This window comes from Elephantulus edwardii, unplaced genomic scaffold (genome assembly GCF_000299155.1).
Source record: "Elephantulus edwardii isolate Elephantulus edwardi_28Jun2011 unplaced genomic scaffold, EleEdw1.0 scaffold00290, whole genome shotgun sequence".
NCBI lineage: Eukaryota > Metazoa > Chordata > Mammalia > Macroscelidea > Macroscelididae > Elephantulus > Elephantulus edwardii.
The window spans coordinates 2,006,982-2,031,200 of NW_006400040.1; the positions used below are offsets into that span (position 1 = coordinate 2,006,982).

Consider the following 24,219-nt stretch of genomic DNA (forward strand, 5'->3'; position numbering starts at 1 on the left):
TTACAGTTGAGACTTAGAGTTTCTTATTAAATGCTTCTGATGTTTAAGTGGCAAAGTAGTTCTTTTATTAGTTACTTTACAGATTCACCTACATACTTAGACGTAAGCCCAGGCTTATTTATTTTCCTTTCTCATGAAAGCAGGTGGAAAGATAGTTAGACAGATGAAATAGAGCCGACTCAGAGCTGAAAGAGGTACGATGATGCTACACAATAAATAGTAATTGTTTGCCTTGTGTAGAGGTTCTACTCGTGACAATACTGAGTGGTAGCTAAAAGTACAAGCATATTATATGTAGGTATTAAAGAAGGCTCCTGATCACCTCATATTTTTTACTACTATCTATTGAATTATTGTAAATTCTAATCGCTTTACAATATTGGTTTTGGGAAATGTACTAGTAATAATAGATGTCATTTATGGACAGTTCTAGGGAGATACAAATAGTTCACAAGCTCAGGTGCTAAATGAAAAATAGAAGCTTTGACTCTTCTTAGAGGCACCTTGGAAAAATGGCCTAATGAGTTACTTCTAAAAATCAGCCATTGAAAATGCTGTAGAATTCTACTCTGATGCACGGTGGATCGCCATGGGTCAGCACTGACACCAGTGAAGCTATATTTTTGTGTCACTCATGGAGCACAAACAATAGGCACCACGCTTCTCAAAGGTTATTAAATTTAATCCTTACACCAACCTTGTGAGAGTGACTATTATACCTATTTTACATGGGAGGAAATTGAGGATCTAAATGACTATGAGACAAGAAGTGATAGAGCAGGGTTTTAAAGTAAAATCTGATTGGCACAAAACCTGTACTGTCCTTGAATCTCTGTTTCTATGTTGTAGAGAAGTAATGGATACCACCAATTCATCCACCATAAATGCTTCTAATACTGCAAGTTGAGAGTGATTTTAGTTTACATTAAAACTTCTGGAATTCAAAATGACCTCAAAACATTTTTATTTTAATATATCTTATCTCACAGTTCCACATTATGCTGGTTGACCTATTGAGAGCAGCCCAATGAGGCTGACCTCCTCTGGACTGGCCAGTCAGGGATGAATTATGCCCTTCTGTAGGCCATTTCCTCTCAATGCACACCACTGAGTCCATTTATTTGGAAAACTTCTCAGCCTTGAGGCAGAACCCAGCAGTTCACTTAGTAAATATTATTGAAATGTCTTACTCTGACAGTTAGAAATATCAAAAAAATGGTTAGGAAAACTACACCTAACCTAATAGTTAAGAAAACGAAATGAAGCTGTTCCATTATACTTTGAAACCATCTGATTCTTAATAAAACTTTTAAGAGAGAAAGAGAAATTTTGTTTTTATAAAAAAAATAATATAAATCATGCTGCATTTTAAATTTTATCTGTTACCAAAATTCTAATGCTTAATTCAAACTAGTACTTACAAAAAGAGAGAAACAATCAGGTTTATCATTCTAGTACATGCTACTTGTAAGTCTATCAATTAAACCTACCTTTAATGTCATGAATCATCATCTTGTTGTAAATGGTCAAATGACTGATAAGTAAAAGCAGAGCTTCAGAACAAGTATTCCTAGAGATTTGAAGGGATAAGATAAATTAGAGTGACAAGAAACTTAGAAAAGACATTCAAATTTCCAAATAAAGTTACTAAAGATGTAACATATATGCTAGTTACTTAACCAAAAGCATACAACCCCTTAATAGAAAATGACAGTTTCCTAAGAAGTGATCAAGACTGATCAAGAGAGACATATTGCAGAGGAAACTAATAATGTTTTTAAAAATTTAAAGATCGATCTTGTTAGTGCTATATGCACTTTTAGTGTTTTCTAAAATGGTGCTTGTTATGTTATTGTTTATGACCTTAAATTGTGTCTGATGAACTGAGTAACAGCTAATAAATCGCTGTGTTAATCAGGCACTTCACTTCCTATCCCAGTTATTCCATGTGGTCTCTCTATCTTCCTTCTTCTGTCAAAGAGATATGCTCATACTTGTATAAGGGAGCATATATTTTAATGTAGACATAAGAGTGTACATAGCCTCCTTCTCTGAATGTATCGCTTTAAAGAAAAAAATATTTTTCTAAATTAGCTCTTTAAAATTATCTTTATTCCTAAATATTGACAATGCGATACTTTAAGAATCTGTACGCTTATAATACTTGAAGATAATTTTGTTCTAGACAGAATCTTCCTGGAATCATAAACCCTAGCAAGTCTGTATTTTTACTCTAATGCTTCAGATTATTAGGATTGTAATAAAACACTCTAGATGAAAAGGCAAAATGATACAACAAGGATTATTCCTATGCTTTTAGTGAAATTCTTGGAATTTTTAATAACAACTAGGTATGCTAGACTCCTGAAAAGAATAGCAACAGTTATTTTTTGTTAATCGGTACTTTTCAAATTTTTATCTCCCTTATTTAAAATAGGTATATTTGTTAGCATAGTCTGTGGGGAGTTGCCCTGCTAACCCAAAAGTGACACCTGTCTAGCTGCTCAAATCCATCAGGGACTTCTCCAGAGAAAGATGGGAGATTTCCTCTCATGCAACTTACAGCCTTTCAGAACCCCTGGAGAGTTCCGGAAGAGTCACTTCTGAGTCAGCAGCAATGAGTTGAGTTACTTAAAATAGAAATCATCTTTTAAAACCAAATGTTGTTTGGTTGTTTTTGTTATTTTTTTTAAATTTTGTAATTTTAGTGAACGTTTTACAGAAAAGCTGGATTTTCATTCATTCATTGTTGCACATATTCCTCCCTCTCCCTACCTTTCCCCTTCTCCAGTCCACTTTGTAACTTACCCTTTTATTCTGGACTGTTGTCATACATATAATGCCCCATCATATATTCCTTTTAGATAGTTCTCTCCTTTGTCTATTCCAATGCTGTGTTCATTATCTATCCACTCTTTTCTTAGTTTTTCCAATCCCCAAATCAGTCTTGCTTTATAACAGTGGTGTTAAGCACCTTTTGTGACTTATTTGTCCTTTTGTTACTGAGATCTTTTACTCAGCATAATGTTCTCCGTGGTCACCCATGTTGTGTAATGTTTTACAAATTCATGGTTTTTCAATGCTATGTAGTATTCCAAAATGTGAATGAAAATACCATAATGTTTCTATCCATTCATTTATTGATGGGCACTTGTGATGCTTTCATCTCTTTGCTGTCGGGAATAATACAGAAATAAATGTGGGCATGCATACATCTCTTTGCTGGTTTCTTTAGGATATATTCCCCGTAGTGGAATTGCTAGGTCAAATGGTATGTATGTTTCCAACTTTTGGAGAAAGCGCAGACAGCCTTCCATAGTGGTTGCACCTCCTACCAGCAATGATTATGAGGTTTCCAATCTCTCCACAACTCTGTTGAACTTTGATATTGTTGCTGTGGTGAGATGATATCTCATAGTTGTTTTCATTTGCATCTTTCTGATAGCTAGAGATTTTGAGCATTTCTTCATATGTTTATTTACCATCTGAATGTCTTCTTTGGTGAAGTGTCTGTTAATATCCTGTGCCCATTTTTCAATTGGTTTGCTTACCTTTTTCCTAATGAGGTGTAGATGTTGTTTTTAAATGTCAAAATGTTCAAGTATTTTCAGTTGATTGCACTTCAAATACTAGAAGATGTATGGAGAGCAAGGATTTTTTTTAATGCAAGGATTTTTTTAAATCTCTTATGTACACTTTAACAAGATAGTGTCTTTCTTAGCCCACTTTCTATGAATACTGAATTATTTTTCTCATATGTTTCACCCATAATTCATCATTCCACTTTTTGGAATCCAATCTTAAGAAAGAGTCTAGTTATGGTATACGTCTATTATGTCAGGTTTAAGTAAACTTCCTGAGTACCAAGTAGAAAATGCAAGGAATATGTTTAGGTTATGACTACCTTCAAACAGAACATACCCTTCCACCAAAAGCAACAAGTTTCTTGAAAGCCAAGCTACATTTTTTACTTATGATTCCATAATCTAAAGATTGTCATTTTCTTATTTTCCTCTATAAAATGAGTTTTAATATAAAGTAAGTTATATATCTTTGCTATAAAAACAAAGAATAAGCTAAACTATTTTTTAATTTTTTTTCATTTTTTTTAAGCTAAACTTTTTAAAAAGTGGTAAAAAAGTAGAAAAATATATTACTCTGGTTTTCTCTTGAAATTGAAGACTCAGGAAAATTGAATTTTAACTATTTAAGTCTGTGAAGGAGTCTCTTTTATTTCTCCTATATATTAACTACAGTAAAAACAACGACATAGAGGAGGTCTGTTTGCCTGGTGGACAAAAAGTTAGTTATTCTACCAAGCCCAAGACGGGTGATATTAATCTGCAGCACTCAGGCCTGGTTTAAATGGTTTTGTTTTGGTTTTTGATGGGTGTTTTTTTTGTCAAGCATTCTTTTAGGCGGTATAGCACTGGTCTATGCATTGCTGTACAGAGGTAACTTGTGGTTGCTGTGATGCTAAACACTGTGACACTGATATGCCAGAGGTGATAATGGTTACCCATGGTGGAGAGTGTTTGATGGAGCTACGTACGTGATTAAAACAAGCTTGGAAGCAGGAGTGGCCTCCACTTCCGAAATAGCTGGCCTCCAGAAACTCTATGAACATGGAGAAATGACCAAAGTTATACAAGTGTTCAGGTCTTTCATTCATAGGGTCACTATGAGTCGTCTATGACTCGATGGCACTTAATAACAACAACATATATCAAGAGCTACTTCAGTAACCAAAAGAAAAGATTGTATGGCTTTTCTTTACCATGGCACAGGAAAAGCTTTCAAAACTAAAAATCCTATTTCTATAGACGTAAACAATTTGAAAACTGAGACCATCTGTAATATGGAGTTGATAATATTGCCTACTAAAAGCTTGGGTTGATGATTACAGGAGAAAAATGCAAGGCATGATACAATAAACATAGGTGGCTCAATAGATATAACTGAGACCATGAAAGAGGAAGCTGCTTAAGAATGTAGAACTCTAGTACTACTACTAGTAATACTACTAAACCTAGTACTTGCCATTTGTTAGATCATGATGTCTAAAGTGTCTTAATAAATGTTTTCTCAGAAGAATACCCAGAGAAATTGTAAGTCATAATGTCTAGTGACTAGAAAACAGAACATACAGGCAAAGGGTCATGATTGTCTCTCAAAAAGGCCAAAGAGGGTGAGAATAGCACATCCCCTCACCACCCCAAAGCAGAAAGCAGATAAGAGTCCATAGGCCAGCCCCATGCTGCCTCTAAAGCCACACCAACAGCAAGAGGTTCATTTATTTGTTGTTGACTTACAGACTTAGTGAGTATTTGTGGTACAGAGAATGGGGTTTATTAGGGAAACGTTCTGGAGAGTGGGGGAGGCAAAGATTATCGCCCAATGCAAATCCATGTTTTAGCCTAGCACTCTCAAGGCACAATGCCTCAATTAGTCTAGGTTCTGGTTTCAATTCAGCAACACAAATTCAAGAAGCCCCTCATTTCCTCAACCATCCAGCGAGGTTTGCCACAGAGCAGTTATAAGTTAGCTTCTCCTTAATTGTTCAGCAAGAACAACAAAGACATTTGACTGTGGCCTTTATCTCAGGGCTCCTCTTTACCCCTTGCCACTGTTTATCCCCAGCAATGTCAGAGTCTCTCCACCACCATCACTAGGATTTCACTCTCAGCAGGGTCTTGTTCCAGTCTTCCTCAAGTCTTGCTGCTCAGTGTAGGAAGCACTCTTTCTCTTTGCCTTGTCCCAAAGCTGTTCATGATTTGCAGTATTATGTGTCTGCATTATTGTTACCTGGAGACCAGAGGGGGTTAAATGAATAACTTAAAAAGCTTAAACTTAAGGCTAACCCCACACATGTTTTTGTTGCTTGCTGTTGAGTCAGGCACTACTGAATTGTGTAGGTTATTTTCATCAACAACAGAATAGCAGGTGCATTTGTCTGCATTTACATTTTTCTGATAACTCCAGAATAGAGCATAAGAAGGACATAATTCCATTCTCCAATTTGTAATCCTTTGATTAGTATATGTAACAGTGTCATGTGATACATCAGTAACTCAGTGGACGTGGAAAATATTTGTACACTAACACTATACAACAACACTATATGGAGACAAATACTTATTGATCCCTTTCTTTTCCTATACATGTAACAGTTTTATTTTATAAAGTACTGTTATCACAGTTTTAAAGATGAAGTTACTAAAGCCCTCAAAATGTAAGTAACTTGCCCAAAGTTGCACAGCTAGTATGTAGGAGAGCTAGGATTTGATCACAGGTTATTAGGAGTGCAGTAGTCACAACAGTTGTGCTGCCTGTTAATTTGAGCTTTGGGAAAATGTAAAAGAATTTTGTGGAATTATAACTAAGTGGAGTAAGCATAGAACCAAGAAAAATAATTTTGAAGGTAAAGTTCCCAATTCCAAAACCTACTATTGTTTGGTAGATTCAGAACATGAACTTCCCATGCATTAGACTCAGCAAGCTCACTACAAGCCCTTGTTGATTTGCCTGGATAGGGGTGGAAGGGGGGGGGCGATTTGGAGTTTTTGAGTCAGTTGAATATTGTGAATTCTTCTTTCCCTGAAGAAGCCGAGGCAGTTGAGACCAAAATGGAAAACAAACCCACTTCCTCAGAATTGCAGAAGATACAAGAGAAACAGAAACTGATCAAAGAACCAGGATCAGGAGTATCCGTTGTTCTCATTACAACCCTTCTGGTTATTCCGGTTGTTGTCCTGCTGGCCATTGCCTTATTTATTCGGTGGAAAAAGTCAAGGGCCTTTGGAGGCAAGTAAAACGAGCCCCTTAAACTTGGAACCTGCCTTTGCATGAGCATTTGTCCTGATTACCTTCAGAATTTTGGTAGTGATTTTTTTTTGTCAGTGTCTTTATTTTTTTTTATGTTGTTGTCTATGTCCAAGTATTGTCTATAGTTAGCAACACAGAGGAAAATATACTTGGAGCCTCTGAAATTGGTATTGTTGTTGTTGTTAGGTGCTGTCAAGTCAATTATAACTCATAGCAACCCTGTGAATAACAGATCCAAATTTTATACTATCCTGTGTATGTTGTTGTTGTGTACTGTAGAATTGGAACTGACTCATAGCAGACCCTCCAGAGGGTTTTCAGAGGCAGTTAATTGCACAGAAGGAGATTGCTCATCCGGTGGCCTCAAACTATGTGCCTAAGGGATTGTAGCACAGCTTCTGTATAGTTAGGTTAAAAAAATATCTTTTAATATTGCCTTCTAGGAATTAAACACAATTAGTGATTTCATGTAAAGCTGTATAGATAGATAGTGTCAGTGTAAATTAGCTGAGGGGTCAAAAGGAAGAAAAGTCCTGCCATTAGGTATGGGCTCAGCCTTACCTTGATAGTTATTTTTGATGTAATATTTTGTCTTCCCCCAGACTCTGACTTTAACTCCTAGCTGCATGATCTTGGGCAAGTTACTTAACCATTCTAACTCATCTATTTCTTAGTCAAATAAAGTGGGGATAAAAATACTTACCTTACCAAAAAAAAAACAAACTTAACCTTACAAGCATATATGAAGATCAAATTATATAAAGATGTATAAAGCATTCATCATAATTCTGGCACATAATAAGTGCTTAATTAATACCACCAATGACTCTTGTTGTTCTTAAGAGCCATCAAGTTGAGTAGGATTCATAGCCACTCTATGACCAACAATCTGACACCTCTTCTATCCTGTGTCATCCTTACCATCCCTGACACATTTGAGCCATTGCCACAGACACTGTATCAAACAATATCGTTGAGTCTTCCTCTCTTTTAGTGACCCTCCACCTTTCCACGTTTTTCCCTTCCAAGGAATGGCCTTTCCTAAAAACATGTCCAAATATGAGACAAATTTTTGTTGTCATTCCCTCCACGAAGCACTCTTAACAGTATTTTCTCCAAAAAGTGTCTGTCAGTTCTTGTGGTAGTCCATGGAATAATCAACAGTCATTTCCAGCACCATTACTCAAAGTCATCAATCCTGAAGTACCATCCGTTGGACTCTGGCTTCATAGCAGTCTTATGTACAACACAGAAACCCTGCCAAATCCTGTGCCATTCTCACAATCTCTGCCCATTATTGTAGTTACTCTATCAGTCCATCTCATTGAAGGTCTTCTGCTCCTTTTCTGACCTTCCACCTTTCCAAGAATGATGCCTCCTTCCAAGGACTGACCTCTCCTGATAATACATTCAGAAGGTATGATATGAAGTCTCACCTTCCTTGCTTCCAAAAAATCACTGCTCTGTGGAAAAATGAGGAGCAGTCTTCTACCATTAAGATTTACAGCCTAGAAAACCCAGTGGAAGGCTGCTGTGGCTCAAACACCAATGATTATGCCATCATAAAAGTAATAGGAAGTTATGAGAGGTAAAACTAAACATCAGCTTTCTAAAAGACCTTACTTTTTATCATTAAAATATTTGGTAAAGTGTCATAATATAAGTCATCAGTTTTCCTTAAATGTAAAAGGAGGGTTCAGTATTCAGGTCAGTATTTTCTCAGACTATTATTATAGCATCAGATATAGGAGCTGAAATTTTTTCAAGACATGGACATCCAAATGAATGTTTAAGTAGATCATTTAAACAGCATTTCTCTCTCTACCCAGTAGCACCCCCTAGCTGTGACCTTAGGTCCTACTGCAATGGTCTACACTTGTGTCTGGGAAGGAGTTAATGAATAGGCGTGAGAGGTAGCAATCTGATCAGAAAACAACATCTGATTCTATTTTGAGCCAAGGCAACCATGGCAGGGATCCAGTGCCCATGGCAAAGCCTTGACACAGAAAAAGACATGGGAACAAATACCAGATTAAGTGTAACATGTTGTGAAATAGAATTTTTCCTGGACTTTCTGGTGCTTTCAGTCTGCCAGGTGGTAAAAATCTACCCCCCCCCCAAAAAAAATACAGTTAACTCTTCGGAGACTTCTGTCAAGTCCCTGTTGTGTGTCTGTAAATACAGTATTCAGAAAGCAGAGATAAACACATTGTTTTCATGGAACTCAATACAAGCTTCAGAAAAGCAAGTGTCCTATATATTTGATTTACTGATATGACCCTATTAGGGATTAAAAATAATTTATGAAGAGTTAATATAAATGGAGTTTACATAATCAATGAATCATAAAATTATAATAGGGGTTGATAAGTACAGTAATAGAGAACTTCAGGGGAACATGTGAATATGGAAACAGCAAGAATGGTGGTAACCATATCAAAGTTGAAATGAAATGGCTGTGAAAGCAAGATGTTCGGTCTATCTGTTAAGCACGTTAGGACATGACATTGATAGAGAATGCCATGATTGCAAGTATGGTGAGAAGGTGTAGAGCCATGCTTAACAGTATGAAATTGACCTGATTCTGTCTTTTTTTTTTTTAATTAGGGGAAAAAATGAATTTCCTATGGTCCTGTCCAAATTGAAAATTGATTCAACTCATATTTTTAATCATTTATTCTTAATAGATCATGCATAGTAAGTTGACCCTAAGTTTTCTACAAATCTGTATCAAGTACCCTTCATACATTTTTACACTTTTATTCAATACACTTTTATTGGGTGACAGTTCTAGATTAGACATTGCACTACGTACTGTGATTGCAGTAGGCACAGAGTATATAAGCTATTTCCCTCATCTTTGTAGAATATACAGTCTGATTTCTTAAATATTACACACACAGAGACACGACTAGGTTCATCTTCCCTTCTTGTCTCTTTCTCATTCCTCTCCTTTCCATCCATCATGTGTTTGCTTGTTCACCTTCTCCAGGCGGCTCCCTTCATTGCTGGTTTTAGACATAGTATGAGAAGCCTAGCTTCCCTGACCATTGCCCTTAAGGGAATAGTGGAAGCATCAGGAACCCAGTCTCTTGTAAGGAAAAGAGAGTTAATTTGATGCCTTCTGTGATTGAAAATTACCTAGCATTTCATCTCCTTTTACCCTCACTTAGGTCATCCTTAAGGAATCCTAGTGACTGAGGCAATGCTTAAGAACTAAGCTGTTAAATGTAATTGCCAACTGTTTGAACCTATCCACAGACTTCATAGGAGAATGGCCTGCTGATCTTCTTCAATGTAGATTATAGTTTAGAAAACCCTATGGGGTAGTATTGCTCTGTCACAGGGGGTTGCTATGAATCATGGTTAACTGAACAGCACCCAACAACCTAACTTACTAGAGAAATGGTATACATGAATATAAAGCTTTCTCAAGCAAGATATGTAGAGTCCTTACTGAAAAGAGTAGATCAACTATCTCTGAATTACAGTAAATTGATTTTCAGTTACTGGAAACTTCTATCTTAATGTGGAAAAAAAGCAACATTATTTACTGAGCATTTACTGTGTTGTATGTATGTACTGTTTTAAGTTCATCACTGCACTTAATTGGTAGGTAGGGATTGTCATTGATTCTTTCCACAAAGGAGAAAATTAACACTCAGAGAAATATTGTGCCTACACCATGTATCGTCGGAGAGGTTCAGTTAGGAATCAAATCCAGCTCTAGCTCATACCTATATCACAATAATGGAGTCTTTCCCAATCCCCAATTCTAAAATTACATATAGTCAAGAACCAGACCTTGTTAAACATGTTTGAATTCCCAACTTTGTGTTGTAAGTTGAACCTTTGTGTTGTAAATTGAGTAGGGTGATTGAGATCCTTTTGAAATGTGACATCTCTGTCCAGCAGATTCTGAACACAAACTCAAGACAAGCTCAGGAAGAGTATTGGGAAGACTTAGAGGTATGCCTGTGACCTTTTGACCTTTTAGTACCCTTTCACATGGTTTCATTCAAAGTCAATAGCACATGTCTTCTAAATAGCAAAGAAATATTTCCTATTTTATCTCTGAAAATTAAAGTCCTGTTCATATTTTAGCATCTCCCCAGCATAAAATTCAGAATGAAAGCCATAAACTAAACTGTGTAACTCTGGTGGCAAATTTCCCAGTTTTGTTTTTTCACCTTGCTGTCTGGGGTATCTAATTCTGTTCCCTTGCCTTTTATCTGACTTCATTTGTCTTCAGTAAATTTTCTGTCACTCCTGTCAGCATGTCAGTATTTGTCATAAGGAAGTTATAACCTTTTCATAAAGTCATTGAAATGAACTGCTCGAGGGATGCCAGTTCCAGAGAGTCTGGAAGAAACAGGAGGTGAAAGTGAATCTGAATTATTTCTACAGAAACACACAGTCCTGAGGAGACTCAACCCTTATAATATAATAACCCTTGCAGAGTAGCATCTGGCTCTGTGGGATAAGACTCTCTTTATGCCACTTTTCTATGTATGTACCCTTTCCCATTCTCCAGTGTCTAATATTGTTTACCACTTAAGAATTGACAGGACAACCAAGAATTATTTGTACAAACTTTACTTCAATTCTTTGTTAATGTTTTCTTCACTCAGGGAAAGGAACTGGAGGCTTAAACCTTGGAAACTTCTTTGCAAGCCATAAAGGCTACAGTCGGAAAGGGTTTGACCGCCTTAGCACCGAGGGAAGTGACCAAGAGAAAGATGAAGATGACGGAAGTGAATCAGAAGAGGAGTATTCTGCACCTCTGCCTCCACCAGCACCTCCCTCCTCCTGAAAACCAGGCTTTGATTTAGGCTGAGCGAGATTTTACCAAGAATGCCAGATTCCTTCTTTTTAGCACGTTTAAAGCTTTGTGTATTTAATTGTAACTGTACTAGTCTGTGTGGGACTGTACACATTTTATTAACTTCCTTTTTGAGTTGATTGGCTTTGGTTTCTAGTTGAAGAATTTCCTAAATCTTCCTAACAGTGCCATTGTCTTTACATGAACATAGAATAAAGAAGCAGTTGTCTTCTTCCATCATAGTACTAATTGAAATGATGGGATATTTGCTCATTTTCATTTTTGAGACTTTTCTGTGGATGTAAATAATCCCACTTTCTGCTTGAACACAGTATTTCTCCAATAGCACTTCCATTGCCAATGTCTTTCTTTGGTGCCTTTCCTGTTCAGCACTCTCAGCCTGTGGCAGTAAAGAGAAACTTTGTGCTACATGATGATAAAGCTGCTAAATCTCCTTCTATTTTTTTAAAATCACTAGCATTATATTGCAATGAGAAAAGGAAAAAAGTCTCTATTTAAATTCTTTTTTTAGTTTCTTCTTTAGTTGGTGTGTTCTGGGATGTCTTATTTTTAGATGGTTACACTGTTAGAACACTATTTTCAGAATCTGAATGTAATTTGTGTAATAAAGTGTTTTCAGAGCATTAGCTGTCAGTGTATTTTGCAATTTTTGCAGGCTTTTGTATACAACTTTTGTAATATTTACACAAACCACCAATAACTTTCTCAATGTCTTCAACCAGCAGAAATGTGTTGTATTGTATAAAATATAGAAGATATTTTGTTATATAGCCAATACAGATTGGAAACAAGACTAAGAATTTACATACATGTGTTAAAGCAGGCTTTCTATTAACATATAAAGATGATCCTTGCCTGTATATAAATCAGAAAGTAAATACTTTAATAAAAAGTGATCATAGCTAAGAGGAAGCCTGTGTCTCAAATTACATATACAAATTATTTCATCAGTGTAGGTTACTATTAATATTTTTAATTTCCACACAAAAAAATTTATGTAAATTTCCATGTATTTAGAGGAATTTTTTCCATCTATTGCCACAAGTATAAAGTATACATAAAACATCTTTTTCACAGTCCATAATCAGTAAACATTTGATAATGTTCTTTTTCATAATCATTAGACTCTATAATTCTTTCTTGAAAAGGCCTACATCTTTCTTGTTAGTGTGTAGAATGTTAGGGATTTAATTCATTGACCTTGAAAATAATGCAAGGTACTTGGAATAAATATGCCGCGCGCGCGCCAACTTGCTTTTAAATGTACCAATCAGATAGTTTTCCTCGCTTACCCACGCGCGCCAAATTATTATCAATCAGAACTGCCTACCTCAGTGTATATTCAAATACACCAATCAGCAACCAAAAAAAATACATATACTTAGGTAGATAAAAAGATATAAATGCATACATGTATGTATGCATTTATATCTTTTTATTATAATATCCATTTTAATTAATTGGGTCAAATGATTTACTGCTTCCTGTATCTTTTTATCATCTTGCTTAAAACAATTCTCTTCCTTGGTTATCTTCTTCTCTAATTCGAAACTTTACTTTTTTATAATTCTTGTCTCCTTCCATCTCAAATGAAGAATATAATTTTCTTATCTCTGATTCTTCCTTTATTCTCTAGTCTCTGTATCAAAAGTAAATGAGTTTAGAGTTACCACATTATTTCATTGGGTGTATGTATTCCTTCTGGTGACGTCCATAAAGAGATGCACTGCTAACCCCAAACCTCCTGCTCCCTGGAAGTTCAAATTCACCAGCAGTTTACTCAGGAGAAAGACTGACAACTTCCTCCTACACAGTTTAGAAGCTCACAAAACTCACTGGAAGATCAGCTGTGAGTCAGTTTCAATGCAACACAGGAGATTATTTTGGGTTTTTAAAGAGATGTGTTCTTTGTCTCTTACATATTTTACTTCAAAATCAGAATTAATCATCAATGCCTATGACACATGTTAGGTGCTTCTCAAAAGTGTTACACACTTAGTTAACTAGCTACAAATGCATCTTTTGTAGAACAGTGTTTAATCATAGGACATTAGCAATATTTTATCTGTTGTGCACACCTAGTCTTATTCCTAAACAGTTTACTATGGCCTCTTAAATGCAAAATAGAGGTCAAAGTGATAAATTATAAATTATAAAGGAAAGAGAACACAAGGCTAAAAGTGGGAAATTTAATACAGGAGCAATTATACCTGCATATGAACAACAAAGTTAACTCAAAACTTTTTGCATCTTATTAAATAAAACATGTTTACATAATTTGTTAGTCCATTATATCTGTAGGTTTCATAATATTAAGACTAGAAATTATTTGTTCCTAAGAATCTTCTACCTAGTTATTTAATTGAAGTCTTCAGAAATTCCCATACAGTAGACAGATGCATTTTATACATCATTTTCTCACATATGCATCTTACTGTAAGCATGTGTAATTTAAAAAAATACAGAAAAAAATGATATGAGGGAAGCATAGAGGAAACTCTGGTGATGTAGCCCATCGAGTGCTGTACCTCACCCACTAGCACCTCAGCTTGAGAAAGACTGACGGTCTCCTCCCATGTGATTTATGGTCTCTCAAAACTCACTAGCATGGAAGGAGGAATGGCATCCACTTCCGTAATAGCTTGCCTCCAGAAACCTTATGAACCTGGAGAGAGTACGAAAGGCACCCAAGCGGCGAGGACTCTCCTTCAGAGGGTTGCTATGAGTCGCCTGCGACTCAACGGCACTTGGCAACAATAATATCAACTTCGAGAGAGATCAGCTGGCCCAGTGGACAGAAAGCGATGCTACCAAGCCAAAGGTGGGTGACTTTTAATCCGCAGCCCTTGGGCCAGTCTTTCATTGTTTTTGTTCAGACATTCCTCTAGGTCGTATAGTCCTGGTATACAAGTTGCCATCCCGCGGTCACTTGTGGTTGCTGTGAGGCTGAACACTGTGACACGGATGTGTCAAATGCGTTAATGGTTGGCTCCCAATGCAGAAAGAGTGGGGTGGAGCTCCCTGATTAAACAAGCTTGGAAGGAAGAGTGGCATCCACTTCCATAATAGCTTGCCTCTGGAAACCCTATGAACCTGGAGAGAGGATGAAAGGCACCCAAGCGTCGAGGACTCACCTTCATAGGATCGCTATGAGTCACCTGTCGACGGTATTTAACAACAACAAAAACTCACTGGAGGGTCCAGCCATGAGTTGGTTCTAAATAGCTATGAGGAGGTGAGGGTTTGTGTTTGTTTATATTATTTGGTTGTGTGGCTTTTCTTTGTGGTGTTTTTTGGTTGTTTTGTTTGTTTGTTTTGTTTAGTTAAAGGAGCCATTACAATCCTGACCTGGTATACCACACTTCTTTCTTTCAACTGGCTTAATTAAAGATGGTAGGCAGAAAGTAAATTAACAATATTGCTTCTCCACTGATTATTGTACTCACTGAACTTCATTTGTTGAGTCCGTTTGAGGTGGATTTGTTGAGGCACTAGGAAGTGCTCAGTGGAATGATACTGAACCATGACTTCAAGTAGAATCACCTGACGAATTTAAGAGAAAATTAGCATTCTCTTCTGAGATTTTAATTCCATTGATTTTCCATAAAATAGAAGCATCTGCCATAGTTTTAAATTTCTCCAGGTGATTTTAACCATTGAAAATCACTGTTTTATAAATGGCTGTTCTCCCTTGCCGGTTGCTATGAGCAGGTAGCAATATTTTTGCATAGATAATAGTTCACAAATGAGTTATTTTGATGGGGCTCTTAGTTCCAGGATCATAATGTCTTAAGTTTTCAGTGTCACAAAGGGCATAATTTAATGTTGTTATCTACCATCGAGTCAGCTGCAACTCATGTACAACAACTCTGAACCCTGCTCTATCTGGAGCTAATTTCATTGTGTCTGAAACACCTATCCCCATTTCCCCAGTCACTGAGTCAATCCATCTCGTCCAGGATCTTCCTCTTTTGCACTGTCCCTCATCCCTTCCAAGCATGATGTCCGCCTCCAAGGACTGGTCCCTCCTGGCAACAGGCCCAAAATATGTAAGACAGAGCTTCAAAATCCTTGCCTTTAAGGAGCACCTTGGTTTCACCTTCTCCTGGGAAGAACTGTTTGTTCTCTTAGCAGTCCATAATATGTTCAAGACTCTTCTCCAGCACCACAACTCATGACATTCGTTTTTCTTCTATTATCCTTATTAATTGTCATAATTATGTGGTTTAAAAAAAAACAACCAAAAACTCAGAAAAGGGTAAGAACCCAGTGTACTTGATATATGAATAATAAAAATGAATATGTAATTTTAGGGAGTTAAAAGAATAGGTTTATTATTTGCTGAGTTTTCACTGAATTATACATAAAATATTTTGTTCTAAAATATTTTCTTTAGCTCATTGAGTCAACAGCCTTTTTTGAAAACACCCAAGCATCTTAAAACTTTTACCTATATGCAATATAAATTGAATATTTAAGAAGCCAACCAGCAAAGGAAGGGATAGGCATTGTACTGGGGTTTATTCCCTAGATTGTTGACTACCATATAGCTCAAAATTCATTAAGTCTGTATATCAGTATGTCTCAGATTTAAGTGTTGGTAATAATAAACTGAGATTTAGATTTACTGCATCTGGAACAAGGCCCACAGACAAGGTGATTTTGAAACAGTTGTGTTAAATATCTGCAGGGAATAATCCTATAGAGAGTAGTTGAAACTAAAAGATTTATTAGACACAAACTTATTTCCTTAGGTATCTGATCTCTACAAAATGATGGTTCCAGCCTCAAAGTTATCATCACAGTCCCACCACCAGTTCCTTGAAGCAAATAATGGAAGTCTTGGGGACAGATTATCTTCAGAGTGAGAATTTGCCACGAGCTTCTCCATGTAATCCTCTGTATACTGATTATTCTACCAGGGAGAAGAATTACATGTTTAGAAAGGCTTCCCTGGAACATCTATTAATAAATACAGTAAAAACAAAGTGTAAATTATTCTTTAAGCAGCTTACTATACAAATTTTTCAGTCACATGAAGGCAAAATTAACTGAACCAAACTGTGTTTTTCAGTGTCACAATGTAATAAAGGAGTGTATTCCTCCTAGAAAATATGCAGAAAGAAGGTAAAGGTTACTCCCCCTCAGTCTTAACAATTTTAAAGCAATAACTCACACAAATGCCAACCATATATTCCAAAATCAAATATGAAAGAAGATGTATTTTCTCTAAATTAAGTACATAAATTGCTGATGAATATGAAGAAAATTTGACAAAATCTAATGATACCAAAAATCTAAAATCTAATGTATGCCAAACTATAACAAAAATTTAGAAAAATTAAGTTTGACAAAAGAAGACATTATTCTTTTCATTCTTAAAATGTATTCAATAATCTCATAAAATGAGGATGTGCTATATATTTTCTCTATCACTAAACCTCCATTCGTTCTGTCAGATTACCTTCCTATGATAGTTTGCATGTTGCTGTGATGCTGGAATTTATGCCACTGGTATTTCAGATACCAGCAGGGTCACCCAGGCTGAATAGGTTTCCATAATGAGGCAGACCTTCCAGAATAAGAAGCAGAACTGACCATCAACTTCAGAAATAATTGTTGCTATTGTATACCCTCATGTCAGAACCAACTTATAACTGGCCATTACCAGTTTTTCAGAGGCAGTAAATCACACAGAAATTGATTGTCCTTCTTCCTCCTGCTAAGCAACTAGTGGATTTGAACCCTGTGCCTTTGGGTTAGCAGCACAGTTCTTTACCAGTAGGCCATCAGAACACCCTTCTGAAGTGATGTTGTTAGGTGCCATCAAGCTGATTAAACCCATAGCAACATTATGAACAATAGATCTGAACCATCTCCTGTGTAATCCTCATAATTTCTGAAACACTCGAGCCCATTGCAACAGTCACGGTGTGTCTGAAATTCTTGCTCTGTTGCTGACTCTCCACCTTTCCAAGCGTGATATCCCTCTCCAAGGAACAGCTCCTCATAGCAACATGCTGAAGTATGTGAGACAAAGCTTTACCATCTTCGCCTCCAAGAATGACTCTGGCTGAAACTTCTCTGACACATAGGTGTCTGCTCTTTTGGCAGTCCATGGGGTAGTTAGTACTCTCAGGAGAGAGGTCCTTGGGAAAGGACATCATGCTCAGAAGGGTGAAGGGACAACACAGGAGAGGAAGACCCTAGATGAGATGGATAGTAGCACAGCACCCTAGTCTCTAGACTGACATCGTTGCTTTTCAGCACTTTGAGTTGTGGTGTTGGAGAAGAGTCTTGAGCATACCATGGACCACCAAGAAAATAAATAGGTCTGTCTTGGCGAGGGTGAAACCAAGTTTCTCCTTGGAAGCAATGATTTTGAAGCTCCATCTCACATATTTGGGCATGTGACCAGGAGGGATCTGTCCTTGGAGAAGAACATCATACTCAGAAGGGAGGAAGGAAGCATAGGAGCATAAGGAAGATCCTGGATGAGATGAATTGATGTAGTAACTAGGGCAATGAGGGTAGAAGTGTCAGAGTCAGTAAGACTGGCTCAGGACAGGGCAGGCTTCAGAGTTGCCATACATAGGGTTGCTATGAGTTGCAAGCTTCAACAGCACATAACAACCACATGGCTATTTTTCAATATTGACTTTTTTCTTTTTCCTTTTAAATTTTTCGCCAGGCTATTGTAATATTTTTATTACTAAATCCCCACTATAAAATATTAACAGAATTATTAACAACTCTCCATAGTCTAACCTTAAACCATTTCAGTATCTAGTGTCTGCATTCTTTTTACTACTTTTTTTCTAAGTTACAAGTACTCATGATTTAGAACAAGATTCCAAGCCTACAACTGCCTCATAAGTTAGTTTTTACATAAGTGAAATCTCTTTTCCTTTTTAAAAATATTTATTAGTATTGCCAAAGCCTCTCTATGACAGAAGGTGGAAGAGTAAATTTTAACATTGGATGTATGCAAATGAACATCTAAGAATGATAATATCTGTAAAAGGGTGTGTAATTCACATTGTTTATTAGAAGATTTACTTGCACATGATAGAAATGATATTGTTTTATATCTTTGAGAGAGTGTAACGGGAATGTTCCTTAGAGGCAAAGGATGGTAACATTTTGACTCATATACTTTGGGTATGTTGGCAGGAGGAATCAGTCCTTGGAAAAAGACATCATGCTGAAAAAAGTAAAGGGTCAGAGAAGGAGAAGACGACTCTCACTGAGATGGATTGACATTGACTATAACAATGGACTCGAGCGTATGAGAGGAGGTGAGGATTCTGCAGGATAGGGCGAGGTTCAGATCTATTGTTTATAAGATCGATGTGAATTATAGTTGACAGCACCTAACAACAACAATGATAAACTAGGGAGCTCTGGTGGTCTAGTGAGTAAGGAGCTGTGCTATCAAACCAAAAAGATGTGGTTCAAATCCACCACTACAAGAGAAAGACGGGCAATATCTTTTCTGTGATTTAAAGCCTCTGAAAACCACTGGAGAGTCAGTTACAAGTTGGTTCTGTCTCAAAGGCACATAACAATACAACGATGGTAGAGTGCACAAAGGGAAAAGAATAAAAAAAACCAAACAAACCGAAAACAGATAATACCCTCCAAAAGAGTCGGAAGTGTGTTTTTACTGTGTAGATCATGACAAGCTGTGGCTGACCTTGAGAAGAATGGGAATCCCAGAGCACTTGATTGTGCTCATGCGGAACCTATACCTGGATCAGGAGGCTGTAGTGTGAACGGAGCAGGGGAGCACTGTGTGATTTGGAATTGGGAAGGGAGTGCGTCATACCTGTTTAATTTACATACTAAGCTAATTACCCAAGAAGCTGGACTTTATGAAGAGGAATGTGGCATCAGGATTGGAGGGAGACTCATCAATAACATGCATTTTGCAGATGACACAAGCTTACTTGCTGAAAGTGAGGAGAACTTAAGCACTTATTGCAGAAGACCAAGGATTGCAGTGTTCAGCATAGATTACATGTCAATATCAAGAGAGCAAAGATTCTTACCACTGGACAAATAGGCAGTATCATGATGGATTGAGAGGAAATTGAAACTATCAACTTCATCTTGCTTGGATCCACAGTTAACACCCTTGGTACAAGCAGTCAGGAAATAAGGAAATGCATTGCACTGAGAAAATCTCTAGTTAGGGACATTTCCAAAGTATTGAGGAATAGTGATATCAGTTTGAGGATTAATGTGCTTCTGATTCAGGCTATAGTCTTTCCAATTACTAGCATCCAAGATCTGGACAACGAATAAGGATGACAGAAAAAGAACTGATACCTTTGAGCTGTGGTGTTGGAAAAGAGCACTAAATAGTTCATGGAGGATAAGAGAATGAACAGATATGTCTTGGAGATGGTGCAGCCAGAGTACTCTTTGGGGGCAAGAATGATGAGGCCTCACCTACTTTGGATATGTTGCTAGGTGGTTCTATTCCTTGGAGAAAGACATGGTATTGAAAAGGGTGGAGGGACGGTAAGGGAGGGGAAGCCCCTCAACCAGGTAGATTGATACAGTGATTGCTGCAATGGACTGTTATGTGTCAGGAAGTGAAGTGTGAAGATGGCGCAGACTAGAACAGGGTTCAGATCTTCTGTTCATAAAGTCACTATGAGTTGTACTCAACTCGATGGCACCTACCAACAACAATGAAAGTTGTTGTGTAAGTTGTTTGTCTAGGACCACCTGTATGTATTTGATGGAGGTTCCCACATGCAGCCACCTTCTCCCGTACTACAGGCTCATAATCATAAAGCTGATTCATACATTTGTATCTTACGGACACACACTACCTGACTTCACCCACATACACACTCACACAAGGCTATCTATAAAGCTCAATGCCATTGAGTGTATTCTGACTCCTGACTCCTAGAGGCCCTACCGAGCAGAGTAGAATGGCCACAGAGTTTCGAAGGCTGTAATCTTTATAGAAGGTGACTGCCATATTTTTCTTGTCAGGTGGCTGGTGAGTTCCAACTGCCAGTCTTTTTAATTAGGGGGTTGTTATGTGCTTTATCACTAAGCCATGAAGGCTGTTTCTATATATCTATAGTAGGGACTCAGACCTTTCCTTTTAAAGTTTCAGCCACTGCAGACCTCTATCATCCCTTCTTTCCCAGAGACAGAAGCTGTTATTCTTTGTATTTTGCTAAGAGATTTCCTGGTGATTCTAAGTGTTCCAACTCTATCCAGCCATAGACACTGACTTTCATATTCAAAAGTTTCTTCTAAATACTATTTGTTATTCCAAAAACATCTCTAAATAACTAACAAACTAAAACCTGCCATTTAAGTCTGATCATTGGCTAGGTATCCAATTATAAACATCAAAGAAAAAGAAGTTGAGTCTTAAAGAAAGCAATTAACTAATGTAGTTCTTTCTACTAATACCAATGTCTCTTTGATTGATTTTGTTTGCTGCACTTTAATTTTGGAGTTCATTCTTCTATAAGTTCAGTACTTTCTGCAAGTCAAGAGATTCACAGAAACTTTAAGCATTTCAAGTTTCTAGTGTCCCTTTTCTAGTTTTCTTTTACTTATGTTGGTTACAAAGGGCTCCGTTCTTAAAAATGCAACCACACTTCTCCCATTTGGGAGATGCTCAGGCACAAGACCACTTGGCATTATATTAATAAATTAAGATATTAACAATTTAATAGAGATTATTTAAACTTTGTCATAACAAAATGTCAAAATGAAATAGGTGTAGGACTTGCTCTCAAGAGTTTACAACCCAGTCCTCTTAGGTGCCTCTGTGTAGAACATAACTCATCATGATCCTTAGAAACAGGTCACAACCTTGCCCTATCCTGTTCCATCCTCAGATCTCTGCTGTGCTCAAGCCAATAGTTACAATCACTGTATCAGTCTGTCTCACTAGTCACTGTGTCAATCTGTCTTACTAAGGGTCTTCTCTTTCATTGGCCCCTCTACCTCTCCCAGCATAGTGTCTTTTCCCAAGGACTGACTCCTCCTAGCAACATGCTCTAAGTATGTGAGATGAAATTTACCATCCTTACTTTAAAGGAGAAACTTGCTCATACTTTCTCCAATAAAGATTTGTTTGCTCTTTTGACAGTGCATGGCATAGTCAACACTTATCCAACACTGTAGCTCAAAAACATTGAATATTCTTCAGTTGTTCATACTTGTCCAACTTTCAGATGCATAGGAAACAACTAATAATAGTATGACTTGCATCAGGCACATCTTAGACTTTAAACTGACTATTCTTCTCCCTCCATATCTTTCTATCTCTCTCTCTCAAACACACACACACACTCTCTAATTTAATATGAAAGCTCAAAAAAATCCTTATACATTTTTTATGACAAAAGAACGTTACTGCAGTATATATGTCCCTACTTGTCAGAATTTGTTAAAAGTAGCAGGAAGAAAAAAAAAATTAAAAAAAAAAGTATCAGGAAGAAAGAGTAAATCTTATTAAATGCTTTTCATAAATAAATAAACAGTTCATACATGCACAAAAGTCCTTATATGGTAAGACATAAAAGGATCACATGCAAAATAGCATGAAAAACTATATTTGAAGGTCACTGAGTCCTCATCAAGAAGTTAAAAATTGAGTAAGGATAGGAATAATAAAATGAAAATGCTGACTAGATTGTTATTGTTATTATATACCATCAAGGAAGAACTAACTCATAGCTGACCATCCAGTAAGTTTTCAGAGGTAGTTAAACCAACAAAAAGAGATTGTTTCTTTTTCCAGCAGTGCACAGTGGATTTGAACTTCATGTCTGATGGATGACAATGTTATTCCTTACCACTAAACCACCAAAACTAATAAAATATAATCTAACCAGAACTTGGTTATGGAGCTAGTAATACAGCCAAATTCTTTAGATCTCAGAGTCAATTGTTTAGGTGAACATTGACAAATAGGCTGGAAAGCCAGTTTGGTCCAAGAAAAGTTTCAAAACTATGAAAGAATTTTGAACAAAACTATGATTTATCTTATGCATATGAAGATACTAAAGTCTGCTAGTAAAAGTAAAAACAAAAAGAAGAATAAAGCTTTTTGTATTGAATAAGAAAAGAGAAAAATAAAATTACTATTGTAATCTAATCTCAAATTAGTTCCTGCTCTTAGCAAGTAAGGTGATGTTCTTTATATATCTAGGATGAAAGTCCTTTATTATGATCTGCAAGTAATTTCTACCTATATGAGTTCTTTTCATATTCTAAAACAGTCTTCTGAAAGAAATTTTCTAATTTCTATTAAGTCCAATTTGTTTTATTTCCCAGTTGTGTAAGATTCACAGAAATCTTTAAGAATTTTACAAAGGCTACCAACTTTCTGTTTGAATCTAGAAAAAAGGGTGAACACCAGTGAGACTTCTAATCCCAAAGCAATTGCCTCTTTACTTCTGCAGTCTCATTTCTTTTCTTCCCATTCTCTCCAGTGTCCTCACTGCAAGAAGAGCTATGTTAATTTTTTTTTTCAAATAGCCACATCCTCCATGCTTCCAGATTCTAGGCACTTTTCCAGCTGCCTAGGCTGACTTCTTTCATGAAAGCTCCTATTTCACTGGGCTATAATTATATTTTAAAAGAGAAATTTATTGACTCACTGATGTATAAAAATTCTAGGGTAAATTTAGGTCTCAGGGACAAAGAATGACATCAGGAATCAGGACTTACTCTCCTCCCATGTCTACTCTGAACTTTCTCCACTGCCTGCATGTGTTTATACATGAGCACAGAGAGAGAGAGATGCACACACATACCTTCTGTTTTCTTCCAACCAGTTCTATATTCCCTAGAATGTGACTGCCAATGTGCCACTGGAAAATGTCTGTGACAATTTAAGTAGATACTTCCCATATGTATGTTAGCTACTCAAGAAGATTCAGAAACACAATCGTATTTTAATTTTTCAGAAATTAAAGTGAACACACAAAGATCTATCCAGCATTCTGCATTATAGCTCTTTCTCTTAAGAGTGAGGAAACTTTTACTCAAAGCCTGCTAGAAAAATTTACCTCGTGGACATAATATAGTTATTTTTGAGCTATTCCCCGGCAAAGAGAATGGAGATTCGTTCTTTTTCCCAGACTCTTATGAGCCATGCAGAAAAGCTGGGGCAGTGGCAGATACCAAATCAAAATACGTATGCAGATAGGATGAGAGAAATTATTACTGGATATGGAGTAAAAATTTCAGTGCAGACTGGGTACAGTCATGGTTAGAGAAGAAAACGTACTCATTGCTAAGCTCCCTAACTTCAAGCAGCTCACAATCTAGAGAAGTAAGGTTCATTCCATTGTAGTGTAAAATGAAAGAGAAAGTACACAGTAATTCTGAAGAAGGTGATAATGAGGAAAACAATTATGATGGAACATGTTGGTAATTAATTCAAAGGTAACATTTTTGGAAAGGTCTTAGTAGTTAATTCTGATCTTGTTCTCCCTAGAATACATATTCAAACAATAGCATGTTAAATTATTATCATCAATACATTATTGACTCTCTTA

General features: G+C 36.7%; 1 protein-coding gene across 6 annotated transcripts in view; it reads left to right on the top strand.

Annotated features, from left to right (window-relative positions):
* The window catches only part of PAM (peptidylglycine alpha-amidating monooxygenase), a 313,806-nt gene extending 301,164 nt beyond the window's left edge, over positions 1-12,642 (top strand). The window contains exons 23-25 of one of the 6 annotated variants that reach the window (XM_006900674.1): positions 6,604-6,804; positions 10,738-10,794; positions 11,457-12,642. In XM_006900674.1, coding sequence (XP_006900736.1) covers positions 6,604-6,804; positions 10,738-10,794; positions 11,457-11,638 — 440 coding nt within the window. In that variant the 3' untranslated portion in view covers positions 11,639-12,642. The remainder of the gene's footprint in view (positions 1-6,603; positions 6,805-10,737; positions 10,795-11,456) is intronic. The other 5 variants (XM_006900675.1, XM_006900679.1, XM_006900678.1 and 2 more) reach the window with 5 other exon arrangements.
* Positions 12,643-24,219: the final 11,577 nt, after the last annotated feature.